Below are 20,394 nucleotides of genomic sequence, written 5' to 3'. Positions count from 1 at the left end.
TATAACATGAAAGAAAATGTTAAATGTACGCCTTTGAAATCTTACACATGGAGTAATGCTATCCTCAGGGGATATTTTCTAAATTTTTCAAATGACTCCATTGTGCCAATCTATATTTGTAATATATTTGTATATATTGCAAAATTTATTGCATTTTGATATTGTGAGATGATATCCATTAAAAACCAGATAGTAGAATTTAGTATTTTTTTTTTTTACATATAATGTAGAAAATGATATTTCTAATAAAATATTACAAATTGAGGAAAATGGCTATTGTAGTATTTTTTAAATCTGCATCCAAGGACTGAAAATGTCAGTTCGCTATATATTTCTATAGTAAATGTACCTGTATTTTGAGATGGCCTCCAAAAAGAACCAGACGGTAGATTTCCTTGAAAATTCGCAAATATACTGAAGTTGGTGTGAAATACATAATGTTTAGAATAAATAAAGAGTTTTGCAATTGTTGTATTTACGCAAAAAAACCAAAATCGACCTCCTTGATTTGCAGAATGAAACAGCTGTGTTTATCCTTTTGTATCAAAGATAACTTTAATGTTCAATTCAAGAAATGGTTAGTTCATTAGCACTCGTGTTAGGTCAAGAGACTTGTTTCTACAAAAACTAATCGGTTTATCCATTTAGGATTTCTAAGTGCATATATACCGGTTAACTCGATACCTTTTCTTGTTGTTTAGAATCGAACTTTTATTCAATAAAAAGCTAAAGACCTTGTCACTGTAAGCTACTACTTGGCCTCCGTTGGAAAATGAAATGTCCTTTTATTTACCTTGATAAAAGCCTTTTCTGGAATCGATCGCTCTTCGGAATTACTGATCTAATGAGAAGAAATATATTTTTCCAATATCTGTATCGTTAATTTTCTAAAGATATTTGCTGTTGTTTTTATTGAATATCGGTAGAACATATAGCTCTTTTTCATTTGCACCCCACTATTTCAAAAAGAGTCCAATTAAATTTCAGTACTAGTTTGACACATCTATGCATGTTATAATAATGGGAATTTTCTCACACGCCTTGTTCCAGCCATGCACACTAAATTGTTTCTAATCACTAAGAAATGGATCTTTCATTTAGCTTTGAGAACTAATTTGACGAAGTAGTTGATGCTTGATTTGTTCGTAAAACATGTATATTTCCAGACTTTTCGTAATCTTTGAGAGATCGTTAAACTCGTTTTTATAGTTCAAGGATTTGGGATCCTGTTTTTAAAATTAGCAGATTCTACAGTGTGAATTTAAATGAAGATGTCAGGAACCAATATCTTACGCATATTTGTGATTTGTTTAGCTGGTAAGTTTCATGTATATGTTATAATGTTGTCAATTTTAAGTTAATTTAAGTGTGTTATTTAGACTTTTCACTTTTGAATTTAAAATTTGTGCTTACATTTTCTTTGACTATTTTTTTATTTGCCTTATTGTGTTGGAACCTCCAGCTCTCAATTTTAATATTTGTTTTCACTGTCATGCCTCTGATAGAGTTTTTATAAAAATTAATTCAGTTCTTTAATTCCATTCGTGAATTTCTTCAAATAATGAACGACGCCGTTTGGCTGTAAGTATTGTCAAAAGTGTGGCAATACGAAAGATCATGTTGCAAAATGTCTGTTTAATAAGCATTAAGAACTATAACGAGGTATTACCGACACTGTAGTTTTCATTTTTCATTGATTTTTTTTTAACATTTGCTGCTTATTTATCGTTTTATGATAAGAAAATGCTATATCAGTAAGATTTAATCCCTCTTTTTAGTTTAAATAACTAAATCAAGGTAAAATAAAAATGAAAGTATTTATTTTTTTAATAGCCTTGTAATTTAATGACCTGTTTACAGGGAAATATTCGCCTTCGTTTAATTTTCGCCCTCGTTGTAAGCGGTTGAATTTAAGACTAGGCGAATTTCAAACGTCCCAAATTATCTCTTTAATACGCAGATGTGACTTGGCGAATGTAAGTCGGGCTGAAACCATTCGCAAGCGTAGAAGGTCGAAAATAACTCGGTGTGAAAATAACCCTGTATATAGTATATCGGAAACATTTTCACATATGTTAAACATGTAGCCACAGGAACCCTAATTTTGATACCCATTTAAAAAAGTTACCTTTCCGTTCAAAGAATCAGCATTTACTTATTTTTTGTACATATCCATCAACAAGTCCACAGTTTATTCAACGTATACATTTAGGTACACGGTTTAATATTCTTCCATTCATATATTCTATAGAAAGTAATGTGATCTTTGTATTATTAACTGTTGTAAAATTCAGACGATTTTTACTCTCTAAGATTAAAAATTGTCTATAATAATTGATTAGTTATGCATTGATTTTGTATTTTATTTTTCAGTATCAGTGACTCTGCAGTATTCGACTTTGTACATATCGTATGATAAAAAGGGTATGAATATGTCTGAGATGTATGAAACTATTGATACGACAAAAGCAGATTGTCAGCATCAATGCACAGTGGATGATCGATGCAAATCCTATGTGGTATTTGAAAACGCTCAAGACAACTCTACTTGCGGCTTCTCTGAAAACCAGGACTATCATTCAGTTACAAATTGTACAACGTGTTCCGTAAATCTAAAAAATTGTTCTTCAGGTAAGATTTTTGCAAACTTTTTTTAACAAAAGATACAGAAATATATTTGTCAAACAGCACAATTTTGTTCGAAGTATAAATAGAAAAGGTGTTCTATACTCATAACTCACACAAACTTTATACTTACAGAACAGAACAATCGATCAGCGTTGGTTTCTGTTTTAGTCAATTTCACTTTAAATTCACGAAGAGCTCTTCTCCGTCTTCTTGTAGAGCTGCACGACTGAAAAAATTGTGACTCAATTTCATTGCCTATGTTCGGAAACTCACATGCTTCAGCAATGAACTCTCTTATTTCCTGTTTAGATAGTCTGAAGAACAATACAAACTTAGTATAATTAAACGTCACAGATTAAATGGGTATAAAAAAAATTTGGCCGTTTTTTACTTTTGAAACTACCTGGAGAAGTATATGTACTTTGGTATCTCTTGGTCATCTCTCAAAAACAAGTATTCTACGGTGACTATACAATGAAGACCGAGACACAACACACTCATTCCAAACAGCTGTAAATGACATTTGCAGTGTTTTGCTAAATTTAGAAGCATAATTTGATTTTTTTAAAAGTCACCGATTAACAAGTCTTAAAAAAACGTAATCGAAGATATGCTATTAATGTACTCAATCAGCTCATAACATTTTTCAATTCTAATTCTGCAACCTGATCCCGTTCATCAACATTATTTGCTTGCCTTCTTATTCCTTCGTTTACATGTATTAAGTATAATAAAATAAATAGTGCCTGATTGGGAGGGTAACAGTTGAAATTGACACCCCGAGGAAACCATTGTCAACCGACGCGAAGCGGAGGTTGACAATGGTTTTCGAGGGGTGTCAGTTTCAACTGTTACCTTCCCAATCAGGCACTATTTATTTTATTATACTGAATGTCTTAATTTTAGAGATTTTTTTTACTGCTTTTATATAGAAATGACGTGAATTCCACGGCGAACCGTACGCTCAAAATTTACGCTCATGTAACAATTCGTTGTGTTACCACTTGCTAAGTGTGTTGCTAACGCTGAGGGAGATAGAACGGATTATCAACTGCGTCTAAACCAATCAGATTTCAGTATTTAACATAAAGAATAATAATAATAGTTGGCAAGAAAAGTGTTTCAAACACCACAAACATATCGGAGAGAACAGTACTAGGTACTGACACCCTTTTTGATATTAAACTCAATGCTTAAAACTAGGGTGACAATACACTCATTTGAGCATTCCTTTGTTGATAGTGTTTCAAATGTTAACCTGATATTTCAAATGGTTTTAAACGATAAATACGCAATGAAAAGTTTTCTGAAACGTTTAAAAATTTAATATTTTAAAAATTTTTAAATGTAATATAATAAATATTAGATCTTATAAATATTTATTTAATGTAAAATGATAAGAAATTAAAAGAAAAAAATCTTTTACCAATTAATCTGTTTGAGGAAAAAAAATCCCATACGTGAAGAATGATGGGACACTACTAAAGGAGTTGTAATATAGATTCTAATACATTTCATCAATTACTATTTTAATACTTAATCGTACAGTAAACTGTTGCTGGAAACATATATAAATATAAGTAAAAAGGAATTATTGTTTTTGATCTGATCAAATACGGTCCGATGTGATCATATCTATCGAAATGCCTTTCGGGCTCTATGGTATTTGATCACCCCATAAAACCCGAAGAATGGTTCCTTACTCTAATAGTAAACAAAGCTCGAGTCTTACACATGTATTTGTTTCAAATAATGTAAAGTAAAGAAACCATAATTTCCTTGATAAAATGACTCATGGCAAATAAGATAGTAAACCTGATTCAATTTTTTTTTCATAAATGACGTGTGGTGATAACAAACAGTGTTCAAAAACAAAGGTTCAAAGGGAAACACAGAAAACAGGATCAGAGCAAACACGGACCTCTAAAACAATAGAGGTAGGATTAGGTGCCATGGAGGAGTGAGCATACTCTGTTGACCGGTCACATCCGCCGTGTGCTCTTTGTCGTAATCGAGAAAAACGGAAACATCCGTAGACAATTAGGGGATTAATTATGTTCTAACAATGAGTATGAAAAACTTCAGTCCGCATGCGACCCAGTGGAAGATTGTTTTAGCTGACAAGGTCGTTGTATCGACCTTAGAACTTACGAAAATATGACTTTAATCGAGGCTGTTGTTACAGATGTCTATATTAATCATTTAAGACATTATGAATGTAAAAATAAAATTAGAAAGTTTTAAGCTCAAATCGTGTGTAGGTCCCTTTGAAAAAACATTAAATAAATTCAATAACTCAATAATCCATCACAAGAAAGCATAATTTTCTCTGCCTATATATTGACATCAAAGAATTTCAAGATATTATTCAAAAGGCTCTTGACCCTTCGAGAGACTGATGGCTTTAATCTGCTTTAGAAATAACTGACTTTAAATGCACGATCGATTTTAATTGATATCTTTTTCACTCAATGTTTATTATTTCTAACATTGACGTTTTAATCAAGCACCACGTTTATGTCAAAAGTTACCCGGTCCAAAAAAAAAAAGTGAAAAGCAAGATATCTATGAGCCAAAGCTGACTATGTATACTTTTTAGAAACTATTGAAATGAAAATTAGAGAAGGATTTGTTAATATGGTGTGAGAGATATTGAACATGTAGAGTGCAAAAGTTTTACAATAAAGAGTCTAAAAGTATTTTAATCATATACATTCAACTTTCTGCGCGTGTTGAGAAGAAAATAAAGACGAAAGTTGCAGTCCTATACCGAGAAGACATATACATGAGCATTTATAGTTAATTTCCCATCAAAATAAAGAAAACGTTTACATCTTAAACAAAATATGTTTGCATTTTACTCCATATAGAACAGGAGCTCAAATACATGTACAAATACGAAGTGCGAATACTTGTGGGCTGTACTAAGTACGGTTCAAAAGTTAAAGCAAATAAAATATAAAAGTTTTCGATGAAAGAGAGACAGAGCAATCGTACAAAGCCCCAGTTCTTCGATTTTTAGGGGGAATGAATATTTTATGCAGATACAGATTAATGTTTGCATGCAATACGAACGTTTCATAAAATATAAGACAATTATGGAGTTCAAAGGTTTGCGTAGAAAAAAAAATAATTAAGTATTCTCGACAAAATTTTAAGGTCACCCGAGGTCACTCAGATGACCTTTTGCTATCGGTCTTGGTGCGTCGTTCGTTAACAATTATTTATTTTTAACTTCTTAAAACTGCAACAAGACTTATTGTTACCATTTTTTGATTACCGCATTTCTAGGATAAGAAAATTCTCAGTTGTTAAATTTATTGTCTTACCACCCCGAAGCCTCATAGGCTGGTCAAATATGCGGAAAATGCTAATTTTCAAAAAAATAAAAATATAAAAAAAATCTCGACTCCCACATGTGGGGGGGGGGGGACTAAATGCATGGTTATGATGTCAATAAAGCTCTCTTTCCAAATTCATGACCCCTCGGTCAGGGGGGCGGGGTTCAATCAGGCCCTAAGGTGAGGCCAATATGTCCATATAATAAAAATGTACTAATTTTAGAAAACGTCTCTACATCAACAGCAGGGATAGATAAACTAAATGCATGGTCATAATGTCTTAATTGTGATATCGATGACTCCTGGGTCAAAGGATATGCCACTGGGTAAGTCTAATATAGCCTCAGAGTGGAAATGTATGCAATCTTATTATTTCTTCTGTATTTTCACAGCACATGGAGGCAAATTGAATGCATTGTTATTATATCTATAGTGTTGTCTTCTTAATTTACTGCCAATTGGGTTTTTTTCGGGGTGACAAATGTGGTGATATAGTGAACATAAAAGACCTGCAGGTCTCCTTTTACCAAAAGATTTCAATGTTTGGCCCCTGGAGGTAATGTATAGATAATCTTAGATTCCTCATCCTACCCCTTTTTGGACTACTTTTATGAATTATCCAATAATAAAAGCGAGCATAATAGGCTAATTGTATTCAGCGCGCCCGCGCGTCCATCTCATCTCTTTTATTCCAAGTTAAAAACACTCAAATGACGTCAATTTTTCTTTATTTTAAAAAAAATATCGAGCCCGATAGTAATTACCTTGTCAAATAGTAAGAGCTTTCATATATCGCAGATTTACAGTATTCTTTAGTGACACAAACCAATGTCTTTGTATTTCATTTTAATTCATGATTTGGTCTGTTTTGCTGTAACATTGAGCGGTTAGAGCTTTGGCTTTTAGTTTTATTGGACATCACCTGATAATATTTTCTAATCTTTAATATGACATTGAACCTGGAGTCTAGTCTACTCTCGTAAGACCATTCTTGGTCATTAAATGCCATACAGGGTATCAGTGTTTTATAAACACAGACTGTGTGTATTCGTCTGAGCAATAATATCATAAGGTTTATGACAAAAAGACTTATCATGACATGTACAGACATTTTTTTATAACTTCAATTTCTCCCGCACCTATTCCCGATATATTATTTATCAAGTGAAAATGTGTTACCAATTTAAATAATAATACAAGGTACTACTATACATGTACATTTGAGCATAGGATAACCAAAAACAATTATGTCTCCCCCTCCAGCCTTGAACCCGTACCCTATTACATGATCAGTGAATACCTATCCGCGTGGTATTTAGTATTATATGAAAAACATGAAGTTTGATGACAAAAACGTAGAACTGTATTATACACATCAAACAAACAAAATTTACAGTATCAAAACAGTTTGTGTTTTTTCTCTCATTCATTTATCATCTCGATCTCCATACTCATATACTCAATGTTTCTTAAAGTTTTCTATTGAAAAAGACATCAAGTGCCTCATTTAAATCAAACTCATTGATATCAGGATTATTTATTACCGTCTTCCGTGGAAGACGGTATAAAGTGAAATATATATAGTGAAATATTTTCTCCGGGTTGTACACTTTCTCTCCTTTGTGATTGGTCGAAAATGCATGATGTGAAAATTCACATTCATTTCATAGGTTGAAATACTGTTCGGCGCAAGGGAGATAATTTTCTAATGATCTTTGGCCATACCGCATCAATTTTTTTTGACATTTTTCTATTTGAATAAACGATAATAAAAGAAAAGCAAATAATTTCAATTGATATTATAGAATATTGCTGTCAACTTGTTGGACCTGAAAATTAAAGGCTGAATTTCATTGAAAGCAATCTGTATTGCTTTTTCGTTTTCTTACTTTTTGTCCCCCGCCGCAACGCGGAACGGGGACATAGAAATGCCGGGCGTCCGTCCGTGTGTCCGTGCGTCCGTGATTCCGTCCGTCACACTTTTTTGTAAGCGCTCTCATGCCTACAAATTTTGACGGATTTTCATTTTTATACCAAATGTTTATACCACTATTACCTTGGTCAAGTTCGAAAATCAGCATTGGTTGATACTTTTTGTTGGAGTTGTGGGACTTTGTGACCTTGTAAGCGCTCTCATACTTTTTTGTAAGCGCTCTAATGCCTACACATTTTGACGGATTTTCATTAAATTTATACCAAATGTTTATACCACTATAACCTTGGTCAAGTTCGAAAATCAGCATTGGTTGATACTTTTTGTTGGAGTTATGGGACTTTGTGACCTTGTAAGCGCTCTCATGCCTACAAATTTTGACGGATTTTCATTAAATTTATACCAAATGTTTATACCACTAATACTTTGGTCAAGATCGAAAATCAGCATTGGTCGATACTTTTTGTTGGAGTTATGGGACTTTGACCACAATAATGACTCTGTTTTATCCAAAAATTGACCTTGTAAGCGCTCTCATGCCTACAAATTTTGACGGATTTATCACACTTTTTTGTAAGCGCTCTCATGCCTACAAATTTTGACGGATTTTCATTAAATTTATACCAACTGTTTATACCACTATTACCTTGGTCAAGTTCGAAAATCAGCATTGGTCGATACTTTTTGTTGGAGTTATGTGACTTTGTGACCTTCTAAGCGCTCTCATGCCTACAGATTTTCACTCATTATTTTTTTTTAAAATATGGTATTGCACACCAAAAGCACCAAACATAGATATGATTTTATTAAGCCACACAATGTTTATATTTTCAACCACTCAACACGTGGTTGAACACGAACGATAACTCTGTTCTAAATATCATCGTTTAATATAAAAAAAACCCCGCTAAATGGTGAAATAAGACATTCATCTTTAAAGTACGGAAGCGTATTAGTGCCACATATACACTTCACATTTTTTTATTTTCTACACTTTAAAGTGTAAATTTTACACTTTAAACTGTAAATTTTACACTTTAATCTGTAAAATTCACACTTTAATATGTAAAATTCACACTTTAAAGTATAAAATTCACACATTAATCTGTAAAACTCACACTTTAATCTGTAAATTTTACACTTTAATCTGTAAAATTCACACTTTAATCTGTAAATTTTACACTTTAATCTGTAAAATTTACACTTTAATCTGTACAATTCACACTTTAATCTATAAAATTCACACTTTAATCTGTAAATTTTACACTTTAATCTGTAAAATTCACACTTTAATCTGTAAAATTCACACTTTAAAGTGTAAAATTCACACTTTAATCTGTAAATTTCACACTTTAATCTGTAAATTTCACACTTTAATCTGTAAATTTTACACTTTAATCTGTAAAATTCATACTTTAAAGTGTAAATTTCACACTTTAATCTGTAAATTTCACACTTTAATCTGTAAAGTTTACACATCTATATGTAAAAATCACACATTAATCTGTAAAATACTATGCTAACACCACATGGCTGTTTTAATTAAATGTCCGACATTTCTTTGATCTTGCTTTAAAAATAAACATTGCAATCGAGAAATGAGTTCTCATTAACAGTATTCAATTTTTCAAAAACTGAAACAGTTATAATTAAATTCTCTTAGACAAAATGTATCCGTGTCAAATGGCCAAAAAATGTTCAACACTAAAGACTTTTTATAATGCAAGCCGTTTCCCTCGTCTCTTTCAATCAGATTAAAATTTTCATAAAACCTGAAAAAAAGTGATAATTTAATGGACTAAAAACTAATTTATCTGACGGCCAGCCGGCCACCACATAATTATATGGTGGCCGCAACATAAAATTAGAATTATCTGTAACAATCTTATGGGGTTTTGACTTTTTGTTCACTTTTATGCAAATACACAGTCTTCAAGCCTGCTAAATGTATACAAGGCTTTTACTAGTTTAAAGCATCAATTTTATTCAGTTGTATACGGTACAATTTTATTTAATCAAGCTTTTGTAGTACGTACACAACTCAGAATACTGAACGTACTTATGCTAAATCGAGGTTTAGACAGAATGATATATAATGTATATTCTTTGAATGATCAGTAATTCAACACCATTTGTTATTTTTTTTGTAAAATCATCATAAAAATGTGTGGAAAAAAGCCGAGGCATAAAACCACTTATATCTATTTGAAAAATCCACGGTTTTTTAAAAATATCACTGTGTAATGATGTCACTGTATTTAAGACAAAGTTTGAAATATTTTCTAATTAAAATATTTTAGTCCATAATGCTTCTATCAAACCATCGGAAATGATATATATACTCTCCAATGTATGTGTATATATGAGCCAATTTTACAGGATAGTGTGTAAATTTAACACTTTGAAGTGTAAAATTTACAGATTAAAGTGTAAAATTTACAGATTAAAGTGTGAATTTTACACTTTAAAGTATAAAAATTACAGATTAAAGTGTAACATTTACAGATTAACGTGTGAATTTTAAACATTAAAGTGTAAAATTTACAGATTAAAGTGTAAAATTTACAGATTAAAGTGTGAATTTTACAGATTAAAGTGTGAATTATACACTTTAAAGTGTGAATTTTACAGATTAAAGTGTAAAATTTACATATTAAAGTGTAAATTTACAGATAAAAGTGTGAATTTTACAATTTAAAGTGTAAATTTTACACTTAAACGTCTAAACTTTACAGATTAAAGTGTAAAATTTACAGATCAAAGTGTAAAATATACAGATTAAAGTGTGAATTTTACAGATTAAAGTGTAAAATTTACAGATTAAAGTGTAAAATTTACAGATTAAAGTGTAAATTTTACACTTTAAAGTGTGAATTTTATAGATTAAAGTGTGAATTTTACACTTTAAAGTGTAACTTTTACAGATAAAAATGTGAATTATACAGATTAAAGTGTCAAATTTATAGATTAAAGTGTAGATTTTACAGATTAAAGTGTACAATTTACACTTTAAAGTGTAGAAAATAAAAAAATGTGAAGTGTATATGTGGCACTAATATGCTTCCGTATATATGAGCCAATTTTACAGGATAGTGTGTAAATTTAGCACTTTTAAGTGTAAATTTTACAGATTAAAGTGTAATATTTACAAAGTGTAAATTTTACAGATTAAAGTGTGAATTTTACACTTTAAAGTGTGAATTTTACAGATGAAGGTATAAAATTTACAGATTAAAGTGTGAATTTTACAGATTAAAGTGTAAATTTTACAGATTAAAGTGTGAATTTTACAGATTAAAGTGTGAATTTTACAGATTAAAGTGTGAATTTTACACTTTAAAGCGTAAATTTTACACTTTAAAGTGTAACATTTACAGAATAAAGTGTAAAATTTACAGATTAAAGTGTTACTTTTACAAATTAAAGTGTGAATTTTACAGATAAAAGTGTGAAATTTACAGATTAAAGTGTGAATTTTACACTTTAAAGTGTAAAATTTACAGATTAATTGTAAAATTAATAGATTAAAGTGTTAATTTTACAGATTTAAGCGTGAATTTTACAGATTTAAGCGTGAATTTTACACTTTATAGTGTGAATTTTACACTTTAAAGTGTAAATTTTACAGATTAAAGTGTGAATTTTACAGATTAAAGTGTAAAATGTACAGATTAAAGTGTAAAATGTACAGATTAAAGTGTAAAATTTACAGATTAAAGTGTAAAATTTACACTTTAATGTGCAGAAAATAAAAAAATGTGAAGTGTATATGTGGCACTAATACGCTTCCGTATTAAAGAGTTTCATGTTTTAACATAAACCAAAGTAGGGTACGATATGAAAAACGACCAGTACTTACGTATTTTGAGAAAATTATCCGAACACTTATACTTCCGCTCGAAATTTCACAGGAACTGAACAAATCTCGGTGAAGTCTCGTGAACTTTCATTCGAGCACCTCTGGATTTATTACATACTTAGCAACGATAAAGAAAACATTCTGAACACATTCGCAGGGGTGAATTTTGACGGATTTTCATTAAATTTATACCAAATGTTTATACCACTAATACTTTGGTCAAGTTCTTTTAGATTGTAGTATTTTGGATATATTTGCGACAGGAAAAATAGAAAAAAATGGCTGGTGGTTAAAAAAAATGTTCCTCCCAACCTCCCCACACATTTAATTCTGGAACAGCCCTAAATGTTTAAAAATAATGCAATTTCATATACAGTATACTAGTATACTGCTTGACCGGCGGGGGACCCAGGAATTCTATTTTTGTTAAGATTTGAAATCTACGAAAATTGTTAAGTCGTACGTGAAGTACATGAGCCATCGATAAAGTTGTTTGCACCATGGATAGGCAAAACTAATATTAGTTAAACAAGATGCTAAATGCAGCGGTATAACTTTGATTTTATCAAAATAACACGAGTCTAAGACCCTTCCTAAGATCACTTTTACCCTACTTTAATAGTCGATATCAACTTACAAGCTCGAATACGCATTTCTTTAAAAGGCACATAATGACATAAACATGTTCCACACGCCATGGCATGTAGGTGACATTTATATAAAAAAGAATTGTTAGCTCACCTGAGCTGAAAGCTGATCACAGTTTGCCGTCGTCCGTCTGTCTGTCTGTCTGTCCGTCTGTAAACTTTTCACATTTTAAACTCTAAAACCGCTTATCCAATTTCAACCAAATTTGGCACAAAGCATCCTTATGGTAAGGCAAATATAAATTGCACAAATGAAAGACCTATCTTTATTCAAGGTGAGAAACCCTCGAAACTGTAGAAAAAGGGGGAGTGCATTTTTAAAAATGTTCTCAAGAACTACTGAGTCAAATTCAACGTAGTTTAGCATAAATTATCCTTATGGGAAGGAAAATATAAATTGCAAAAATTAAGGTCTTATTCTGTTTCAAATTTGAGTAATTTACGGAAATGGTAATAAGACAGAGAGAATAAGGGTCAATCAGTTTAACTTCGGGTTCGGTATTCCATATCTCAAAACCCTCTTTGAAACAAAGAAGCGGCCATTTTGAACGTATAAGAAATTGGTCAATTTGACAAAGATGAATTTGGTTGTTGTGGAACAGTTTGCATGCGAAAGGAATATTTGAAACGTGCAAGATACATTAATGCCGATTTTGTGAAGTAAATTGAGATCAAATATTCCAATGCATTGACATTTTCACCTTTGACGGTGGTTTTAGCTTGTTTTGATTTTCGTTTCGTTTTCATGAGTTACGGTTTGTAACTTAGGGAAACTATCGCCTGTATTTTGTAATTTTTACGTACCAATCAAATATAGACATCGGAAAGTAAGACAGCTGACTGTTACGTGCGGAAAATAAGATACATTAACAGGTACGGTACTTAAACAACTAAAATACAAATTCTAATGGTAATACGGTATGGTTTTTGCGTAATAGTTGATTACTGCAATGTGTTTTAGGCTAGTTGTAAGTATTTTCTCGTCTATTCAGTCTAAACGGAGATTAATTTTGCTGATGGAAATACTAAGTGTGTGTACATGTAGCAGAGACATAAATTATTGTTAGCTCACCTGAGGTGAAATATACAGAGAAATATCTTTAAAAATATTCTTCTCAAAAATCAATCGGCCAAAAAAGCTGTAACTTGTGTGGAAGCATCCTCAAGTAGTGTAGATTCAAGCTTGTCCAAACCATGATCCCCGGGGGTACAGTGGGGCCCCAATGGGGGATCAAATTTTTTGATACAAATGTATAGAGAAAAATCATTAAAATTTTCTTTTCAAATACCAGTTAGCCAAAAAGGCTGGAACTGTGGAAGCATCTTCAGGTAGTGTAGATTCATTTTTTTTTAAATCACGATCCCCGGGGGTAGGGTGGGGCCACAATGGGGGGTCGAAATTTTTACATAGGAATACATAGAGAAAAATCTTCTCAACAAAAACCAGTAGGCCAGAAAAGCTGTAACTTGTTTGGAAGCATCCTCAGGTAGTGTAGATTCAAATTTGTTCAAACCATGATCCCGGGGGTAGGGTGCAGCCACAATGGGTGGGTCGAATTTTACATAGGAATACATAGCGAAAAATCTTTTTAAAAATTTCTTTTCAAAAACCAATTGGCCAGAAAAGCTGTAACTTGTGTGGAAGCATCTTCAGGTAATGTTGATTTATTCTTGTTTTTTCAAACCATGATTTCAGCGGATAGGGTAGGGCCACCATGGGGGATCAAATTATGGTGGTGAGTGTAATTCGGTATTATCTCTACGTAATAGTTGATTAATGCTACATGTTCTATTAAGATGTTCAGCAATTTCAATCTAAACGGAGATTATTCTCGCTGCTAGAAATATATAACTAAAGTATATATAATTATGATGAAAAATAAATTGAGTTTATTCTTTGTTTTAGTGCAGTTTTCTCTTGTTTTAATTGTTTACAAATTCCTATAATTTTACTAACCTGAGAGTCAAGCGTCAAGCTTCGAGTTATAAGCAAGATACAGAGCTTTGCGCACAATGCTACTATATGTTTGTACACAAAGCTGAGGTCATCTTTTAGTTTGTTTATATTTTAAATGCAGCTATGCTGAATTGGAAATACCAAGTTTAAAATTCTTAAGTTGAATGTAATAAACTCATGTGAACAAAAGCATGACTCAAACCAAGCTATATATCTTGCTTATGATTCTACAATTGACACTGAAATTTTGGTTGATCAATAGAAATATCTTGCTAAAAGGATGATATGCTGTAATTACTTTCTGGTGCCCCTTCTTCAACAATGAATTGCATAAAATCTACACAAATTTTTGATAGTTTTTCGAACACAAGTAAATGAAAACAATGCCTTTTAAACAGTTCCATAGGCCTGACACATAATTATTATGAGGATAAAAGCATTATCGGTGTTCTTAACAAATTATTGCAATGGAAAATCATCTTTGTTTGTACACATTTGTTGTTTTTTAATAAAGATGAAAATATTGGATGGGCCTTGGTACAATAGAGCGACATGCCTGCCAATACATTAATTTGAATTATAGCTCTTTAACATATGTGACAACATTTTCAGTTCAGTTTATTTTCTTCAATCAAGTGAGTAAGGATATGAAAGGTCATACGAAATGAATTCATGCCTGGTAAATGACAATCGTCTATAATGGACAAGGCCAATTAAATTTTTCAATGTTTTTAATTTGAGGAATTGAGCGCAATCATTCTGGTGCATTGAGGTACACTTTTCTTCTTACACATATAGAATACAATAAGTAGCAAGTAGTGGAGTTTAGTTATTTATATTGCATATGATCTTATTTTCGGTAAAAATGGTATTCCATGAAGGTATATATATCAAAGATTAAGTACATGCAAAAATAAGTGAAAATTCGGATATTCATTTTTGGTTAATCTACCGAGGGGCCACGTGGCACAATATCCTTTGAACGCCCATATAAAGCCAGTGTTGCTCAGGTGAGCGATGTGGCCCATTGGGCCTCATGTTTTTGGTTACTAATTGCTGTTTAGGGTTTGCTCTAAATACGATGCATCGACTACCATCGTTGCATCCTCTCCCATCGTTGTTCACTACACATTCTGGCAGAGTGAAACATCGTGCCCGATGATAATAAGTCGTATAATCGATAATATACTTTACAAACAAAATCTGTTGCGCGAGCGCGTCGACGCGCCGAATACAATTAGCCGCATAATAAGTGTCTTGGATTAGGATTTAGACTCCAAACTTTAGCTTACGATGCATAAATGACACTCTCTGACAGACTATGGTACTCAGGTTACCATAAAGGCCTGTGTGCCTCTTGTTTCTAGAACAGAGAAGAATCTCTGTCTATGAAGAGAGTTATAAAGAAATCGTAAAAAGAAGCTTCCAGGCTACTAAAGTGGCTTTCTTTCTTTATTACAGTGCATTGAAAGTGCAAGCTACTTAAATCAACAAGAATGATATGACGACATTTCTCGCATTTGGTTCTTTTTATTTATTTAATCAAACCATGCGGATTTCAATATAAATTTTACTCTCCTCTTTTCTCCACAGGATCAATTACTTACACTGAGTTCTTGAATGGCTATATCGGAACCAATCAGTATGCCAATTTTGATGCTGCTAATGTTAATTTTGTGAAATGTAGTAAGCTATGCAATTCTGACCAATTCTGCAATGGATTCATATTTAACTCTGCAACTCGTCAGTGTCGACACGTTGATTCCAGCTCTGTTGTGCCATTCTCTGACGCTAAATTCTCATTCTATCGAAAGGACTGCCCATTAGGTAAACATCTACTATCACAGACCAAATCGCTGTTTCAAATTTATTCGCGGTAGCGTTAAATTTTCTTAAAGATTAATTTTGATTTATTGTTCTGTCTTTCAGGATGTACAACATACAGTGATATATCATTGAATGCAACTGGTACCTATTACGATGTGATTGAAAACGTAACAAGTAAAGGTTGTGAGTATCTTTGTAACAACGTGTCAGACTGTCGGGGATTTACAGGCGACGACGTACAGCAGACGTGTGCCTTGTCGTATTCTTCAAGAAATGCAAACTTAGACATTTGTTCAACCTGCTCCACCTACCTCAAACAATGCCCCATAGGTGATGAACAAGGCTAAAACCTTGTATCTTTTTGCACACGTTAATTTATTTTTGCTTTACGGATTATGTTTTTTCCAAAATAATACATAGTCTTTAAATGTAAGCATTCAACAAACGTTGCGATTGAAAACTATGTTGACCAAGTACAGCCATCTGCAAAGGTTCAACAGGTTGTTGAGTAAAACACATCCTACAGCATTTGTCATGCTAACATTATATTACACTACAAACTGTTATTCCTAACGCTGTCGCTTGGCTCTACTTCACCATACACGCTGTCACACATCATGCCAGCAAGGCAACACAACTTTACATAACGCATCGTCACGCTGTCACTTATTACGCACTCATGCTGTCACACATCACATCGTAAAACTAACGCAATTTTACCAACACGTCATGGCGATGTCGCTCACCACGCTGTTGCACTTACTAAACTCCAAAATCGTGCCATATCACTAACACACAACTGTCTGTCACAATGTCAAAATTTTTGATTTCATAATTTAGCACAAGTCCGTTAACACAAGTCCGTGTAATGCAAAGTTCTGTTAAGGCGACGTTGTGTTGTTTTAGATTTTGAAAACGCTTGCGTATGTTGCTACAGTTTGTTAAACCGCGACAGCGTGGGGTGCGACAGTGCGACGGGGTTTATTTGAACCCAACGCAGCGTATGAAGTCATGTGTTACTACAGCGCGTTTTGCGCCACAGATTTGTGTGATGTTGTGAATTCGCTCGACATGTTTTATTCAATCATCTTTTTTAAGTCTTTCCAGCAATTTGTGAATTATTCTGTCTTGAAACCACAGTAAACATCTATTTTGACAGTTTTGTGAAATGAGTGTTGTTCAGAGAAATGAAAGATAAGTTCCTTTAAATTTCTTTTGTCTCTAAAGCACTAAAGACTTCCTCTTTATCTGTTGATATAAGTGTAGAAAAAAATGACTTCCATTTTATCTGTTGATATACATGTAGAAAAAGACACAGTTCCGACGAAAAGATGCAGGGCAACTTCATTTTATGAAATGGGATCAAATTTCGAATCTTCCGCTACGTATAGGAGCTTCAAAAATTCGACACCAGCTACATGTTATACAGAGTGCATGAACGACGAGGAGTGTTGGGGATATGCATTTAATGCCCAGACTGCGACCTGTGATTTATCTATAAACATGTTCCCACAATATACTGATTGCAGCCACTGCACTTTCGTGGCCAGGGATTGTTCAAGTGAGTACATTTTCAGCCCACTATGCAAAATTGTGTAATAACCGATTTGATGTGAAGTAAATAAATTGCATACACTTTGTCTGATTGCAACTTTTGGGGTTTGTTTCTTTGGTAATATCTTTGATTTTTACATAGATTTTTGCACAAAAAAAGATGATTAGTTAATGGCAATTTAATTGAATTTTTTGAAAGGTGTTTGTGTTAAATCTTTACTGTAAGATTTTCAGGAGCTGGTAATAAGCTGTTGTTGTTATGTTTTTAAAACGGAAGTACTTTTATTTCTACTGGAAGAAAAAAAAAAATCTTTAAATCAATGAATTTTTTACTTAATTCTGACGATCAAATTCACCTAGGAACATACACACACACCTATATATAAATATGCTTGATTTCTTGTAGGTTCGGTCGACGGTTACAACGTTCAGTGTTCTTCAAACTTTACGGCATACGGATCTAACTTGACAGTCTCATCAACATTTTTCAGTAGCGGCAGCGCGACTTTTGAGAGTTGTCAGCAAATGTGCTCCGATAATACTTCGTGCATTTCGTTTTATCATCGCTCAGACACGTCAGAATGTCATCTGTCAAAATCCAGCGCCCGTATATCTGCCGATTGTTCGTCTTGCTCTTACTATATTAAACAATGTTGGCAAGGTACATGTACATGTATTTCACACTTTTTTATCCTATCAATTATGATCTCAAAATAAGTTAAACGAATGCCTACATATTTTTCACAGAAAAGAGTTTGACCAAAAGCATACAATCATGTACATGTAAATACTACTTGATTTTTTTTAAGGATGCAGTTTGATTTCCTATTCTACGACCGAATTCGGATATGTGACGTCATCCACCCTTTCCGATTTATCTGGTCAGGCGATGACCTATACACAATGTAAGGACATGTGTACCAGCGACCCTCTTTGCTATGGATTCAGTCACCAGGCAGATAACCAACACTGTATTCTGTCGGAATCCGGTCTCCATGCGTGGTCTCCATCTTGCAATACATGCTCGTTTTCGCAAAAGATATGTCTACCCGGTATGAACTTTTTTTGTATAATTATATATTTTTATCACATATTAAATGCCGTTATCGAAAACAGTATCCCTTGTGATTTTCATAAAATATAGTAGAATACAAATTCTATTCACATATAATGAATGTGTTGAAGTGCTAAATTCAAAATGGATAATTAAAAAGGGAGAAATGTAAATAATTATTTAAATATAAATTTTCTTTCACTCTTTCTAGAAACAACGACTGTTCCTTCCAACGAATCATGTTGTTCTTGCAAACTAAAGAGCAATCAGACAATGGATGACCTGATGGCACAACGAAAACAAGAGTTAACTGTTAACTCGGAAACTCTCTCGTCAACGATACGCAAGCAGACATGCGCCTCTGACTTCCGCGCAAGTTCCAACGTGATAGGCGCGTTTGGCGTGCTTGTGCTGATAGCTGTTATATCACTGATTGTTCTACCAGATTTATACACAGCCGTCAAATTCATTATTAGAAAAATTATTAAATTCAGGAAAAACCAAACACGTTTAACGCTGAACCAGTAGCTTATTTAATATTTTTTAGGTTCATATGTCTGTGTGTTAGCGGAGAGATATAATTACAGTATCATAAAATTAATTCACATTTGTATTTTGATATTGTTGATGTTCATTGCTTATCAATAAAAAAAATATTAATTTTAAAAACCTTGTAGTTGATTGTTGTTTCCTATTAGCTCTTTTTTATTTTCTAAACTTAGTAAAATGTCTTTAAAAAATTAAATTACATGTACATTGATTGCAAACATGTAGTGCCTAGGTAAATAAATCCAATTGTTATACTTTTCATGTTGGTAATTAGATTGATCAACGAACTCAAATGGGATCAAGGCTAAATACACATGTGTGAACTTATTCTTGGCCATTAGATTATTCAAGATGACCGTGCTAACTTATCTTATCATAATCACGTCCGAACTTCTAAGAAGACATTGTTTTGGTTTTTGTGTGTTATGATTATTTCCACCTTTTTTCATTTATCTTTAACATAAATATCAATTTTACTTTTGCCATTGTAGCACATCATATTTTTGATTATTTTTTTTCTCCTTCGTTATGACACTTAAACGCGACATCAGCGTTTTAAAGGGGAACTGAAGTTGGACCTTATTCAATTAAACGAAAGAAATAAAGCTCGAAAATGTTTGAAGAAATAGGTCGTTTCTAAATAGTTGGGGGTGGGTTGTTGTTTTTTTTTTTGTTTTTTTTTTTTTGTTGTTTTTTTTTTTGGTATAAATGAGAGATCAAGAGGAAGTATTGATCAATATTGAAAAAAATTAAGGTTTACATGCAGATGTGCAAATATAGCATAACCTCACACATGTAAATATTCAATTATAATTAGACAATGGGACAGCATGGTTTTTTTTTTTAAAAAGCTGTTCGAGATATGAAAACAAAGTCGACAGGCTAGATTCTATTTTAGTTTCATTGGAAATCTAAGAAAAGGTTCCAGTAGAAGTCGTCCTTTTAATGGTTTGTACTAAAATATTGATCAGAATTTCGTTGAAGATACTTGTAATGTATATCAGAACAAAAAAAATTCTTATTTGTGATTTTGAATAGAACATGA

The 20,394-nt window shown here is 32.6% G+C and overlaps 1 protein-coding gene across 1 annotated transcript; it reads left to right on the top strand.

Annotated features, from left to right (window-relative positions):
- The first annotated feature begins 655 nt into the window (after positions 1-655).
- LOC105317299 (uncharacterized) lies at positions 656-19,462 on the top strand. The gene is made up of 8 exons (XM_066084716.1): positions 656-1,317; positions 2,374-2,631; positions 15,959-16,192; positions 16,295-16,522; positions 17,499-17,753; positions 18,153-18,407; positions 18,556-18,798; positions 19,012-19,462. The coding sequence occupies exons 1-8, from the start codon at positions 1,266-1,268 to the stop codon at positions 19,326-19,328; spliced, it is 1,842 nt and encodes a 613-aa protein (XP_065940788.1). The 5' UTR covers positions 656-1,265; the 3' UTR covers positions 19,329-19,462.
- The last annotated feature ends 932 nt before the right edge of the window (positions 19,463-20,394 follow it).

The sequence above is a fragment of the Magallana gigas genome, chromosome 5 (assembly GCF_963853765.1).
Source record: "Magallana gigas chromosome 5, xbMagGiga1.1, whole genome shotgun sequence".
NCBI lineage: Eukaryota > Metazoa > Mollusca > Bivalvia > Ostreida > Ostreidae > Magallana > Magallana gigas.
Note: the sequence above shows the minus strand (reverse complement) of the source record. Positions and strands in the feature narration are given on the sequence as shown.

Coding starts and splice junctions, on each gene's coding strand:
- LOC105317299 (XM_066084716.1), top strand. CDS start 1,266: ATGAAGATGTCAGGAACCAATATCTTACGCATATTTGTGATTTGTTTA. Junction 1,318..2,373: donor ATTTGTGATTTGTTTAGCTG/GTAAGTTTCATG, acceptor TTTATTTTTCAG/TATCAGTGACTCTGCAGTAT. Junction 18,408..18,555: donor TATTAAACAATGTTGGCAAG/GTACATGTACAT, acceptor ATTTTTTTTAAG/GATGCAGTTTGATTTCCTAT.